The sequence below is a fragment of the Sodiomyces alcalophilus genome (genome assembly GCF_042370955.1).
Source record: "Sodiomyces alcalophilus JCM 7366 unplaced genomic scaffold ACRALscaffold_6, whole genome shotgun sequence".
Taxonomy (NCBI): domain Eukaryota; kingdom Fungi; phylum Ascomycota; class Sordariomycetes; order Glomerellales; family Plectosphaerellaceae; genus Sodiomyces; species Sodiomyces alcalophilus.
In genome coordinates, this window is record NW_027263537.1 from 2,489,363 (window position 1) to 2,492,637 (window position 3,275).

The window sequence follows — 3,275 nt, forward strand, 5'->3', positions numbered from 1 at the left end:
AAAAAACGTTAAAACTAAAAATAATTAATTAATTTACTAAGTCTTATAACTAAATATAATATAAAGAAAAGAAAACTATTTAGCTTTATAATTAAAGGATAGGCTTAATTATTAGTGTATACTCTTTATTTTACTAAGCTAAAAATATCACCGTTATTAAAAATAATCTAAATAATTATAGGAATAATTAACTATGGCTATACGGTCGCCTAATAATTTATAATATTAGGAGCCCACTCTTTTGCGCCCAAGGGAATCCGATTATAACGGGCCGTGTTACCCGAAGGGCGAGATCTTCTCACCTCTCCCGTAGGGGGAGATGAGAAATCTCGTCAATATCAGCTAGACCTCGCTTCTCGTGACCAGTTCGCTGGGAATTTCAGTCGAGTACTGCTCATGCTCACATTTCTTGTCTCCCCGTCGTCTTGCATCTTCCAATCTCGCCCGTTTCTCTGCCCAGCCACGTCCCAGCCGCCATGAATGTGGCCCAGGCAGTATACAGCTATGTGTCACGCATCCTCTCACCCAGCGATGCCTTTGCGTCCAGTCGTTCTGCCAAGATGATGGTTCTTTTACTGGACAAGGACACAGTGCCTATTATGTCTACGGCAGTCACTCGATCCACACTGCTCAACCACGAGGTCTACTTGATAGACCGTTTGGAAAATTCATCCAGGGAGAAGATGCGTCACTTAAGGTGTCTCTGTGTCGTTCGACCCTCCCCCGAATCCATTCAAGGCCTCATCGACGAATTCCGTGCGCCTAAGTATGGCGAATATCTTCTCTATTTCACCAACATCGTCAGGAAGTCATCACTAGAACGACTCGCCGAGGCCGACGTCCACGAGGTTGTCAAGCTTGTACAAGAACTGTTTGTCGATTTCATTGTGATCAATCCAGATTTCTTTTCTCTTGGCCTCTCTCCACCTCGATATCGCGTCTGGTCAACCAGCCCAGACCTCTGGAACCCTGATGCTCTTGAGAGAAGTGCCGCCGGCTTGCTTGCGGTTCTTCTGGCCCTCAAGAAAAGACCAGTAATCCGATATGCTGGAAATAGCCTCCTAGCAAAGAAGCTAGCAACCGAAGTCCGACACCATATGACACAGGAGGACCAACTGTTCGACTTCAGTCAGGTTGACACGCCGCCCGTACTTTTGATTCTCGACCGGAGGGAGGATCCCATCACCCCGCTCCTCACCCAGTGGACATATCAGGCCATGGTTCATCATCTTCTCGGCATCGACAATGGCCGAGTCGACCTCGGCGGCGTCCCGGACGTTCGACCTGAGCTAAGAGAAATTGTCTTGTCTCATGATCAGGATCCTTTCTTCAAAAAAAACATGTACCTCAATTTCGGGGACCTTGGCGGGAATATTAAGGAATATGTGGAACAATACCAATCGAAGACACAAAATAACGCCGATATCGAGTCTATTGCCGACATGAAGCGCTTTATTGAAGAGTACCCAGAGTTTCGAAAACTCTCAGGCAACGTCAGCAAGCATGTCACGCTAATATCCGAGTTGAGTCGACGAGTCACCAGAGATAACTTACTCGAAGTCAGCGAGCTGGAGCAGAGTCTGGCTTGCAACGATAACCATTCATCTGATCTTAAGGTTCCCCCTTTGTCTCCCCCACTTCCCATCTCACAGCCGCGGCCGGCAACTGACATGTGGTCCTGCCGAACTAGAATCTGCAAAACATCATTCAATACGCCAACGTAACACCGGATAACAAGGTGTCGCTGGTTGGTCTGTATGCTCTTCGCTATGAAAAACATCCTGCCAATGCCCTTCCCATGCTGCTTGACCTCCTGGTTGCCGCTGGTGGAGTATCAAGACACCAGACAAGCCTGGTGGCCAACCTTCTTGCGTACCATTCATCCCTCCAAAAGTCACAGTCTCAGACGGGAATAACAGACATATTCGAATCCACCGGTATTTTCTCCGGTGCTCGGGACCGCTTCAAGGGACTCAAAGGTGTTGAAAATGTCTACACCCAGCACAATCCCCTACTGGAAGGCACCGTACAAGACCTAGTCAAGGGCAAACTCAGAGAGCAACAGTACCCCTTTGTTGAAGGAGGAGGGGTCGCACGGGACAGGCCGCAGGACATTATCGTCTTCATAGTAGGTGGTGCGACTTTCGAGGAAGCCAAGATGGTTGCTGCGGTAAATGCATCTTCTCCGGGCGTTAGGATAGTCCTCGGAGGCACCACTATCCACAACGCCCGCACATTTCTGGGGGAGGTGGCCGATGCTGTATCTATATGGCCGGACGTCGGGAGGTCATGATACGATGCGATATGTGTTGCACAAACAGCGTACACAAAATTAGCAGTAGATCTGTTGATTTAATTGACTCTGTAGAAATCTCTGACCTCTGTGCTAAAATCCTGCCCTTAATCCTGCAGGTGACCTATATCCAATTTCGGGCCGGAATAACCTGTTCCGTTTTTAGTACGGACTAGCCTATGCAATACACCCCCCTAACTAAATTTAACTGCTTAGTAGTTGCTTAGTTAAAGCTATCTATAGACGTCGTCTATTTCTGTATCTTCTGTTATATTAACGGATATATAGCTTCTATTATAAATATCTTATAGCTCCTCTAGATAGTCTTATAAGATCTCTTCTAGCGTATTTATATAGGCTCGTCCTTATAAATCTATTATTCTAATATATTTTCTAAAGCTAATAAATTTCTCTTTACTTAGAGCTTTTATTAATCTATCTACGCGTATTTTAGTATTCATAACGGAGCTAGCTTTAATCCTACCTATCTACTATGTCTCCTATAGCCAGCTAGTATATATATATATATATATATATATATATATATATATATATTATATATCTATATACTAAAGACGCGTCTTAAGTATTACGATATCGGCTATTATAAGAGATATTATTTAATTATTATCGAGATATATCTTTAATTACGGCTTATTAAATATTATACTTATCGTTTTTAATAAGCTCTTTATAAATCTCCCTTTCGAAGAGCCTTATAGAAGTATAAGCGGCTAGTCACGAGTTGTTTATAAGGTGAGGCCGAATAATTGAATTACCTAAAGCTAAGGAGAAAAGGAGGGAAAAGAGAAATCTCTATAGGCGCGCGCGATCTAAATATAATATCGCGGCGACCTACTAGAGTCGTAACGTGATTAGCTAGAAGATCTAGTATTCTACTAGGTTATATACACGGGGTTAACTTATAATATTATATCTCTCCTACCTTTATAAGCTAGTAGTTATGGGTATACCTTAATAA

General features: G+C 43.6%; 1 protein-coding gene across 1 annotated transcript; it reads left to right on the forward strand.

Moving 5' to 3' along the window:
• The first annotated feature begins 314 nt into the window (after positions 1–314).
• ACRALDRAFT_1042322 (uncharacterized protein) lies at positions 315–2,384 on the forward strand. Its single transcript, XM_071015258.1, has 2 exons — positions 315–1,616; positions 1,691–2,384. The coding sequence occupies exons 1-2, from the start codon at positions 477–479 to the stop codon at positions 2,291–2,293; spliced, it is 1,743 nt and encodes a 580-aa protein (XP_070873711.1). The 5' UTR covers positions 315–476; the 3' UTR covers positions 2,294–2,384.
• The last annotated feature ends 891 nt before the right edge of the window (positions 2,385–3,275 follow it).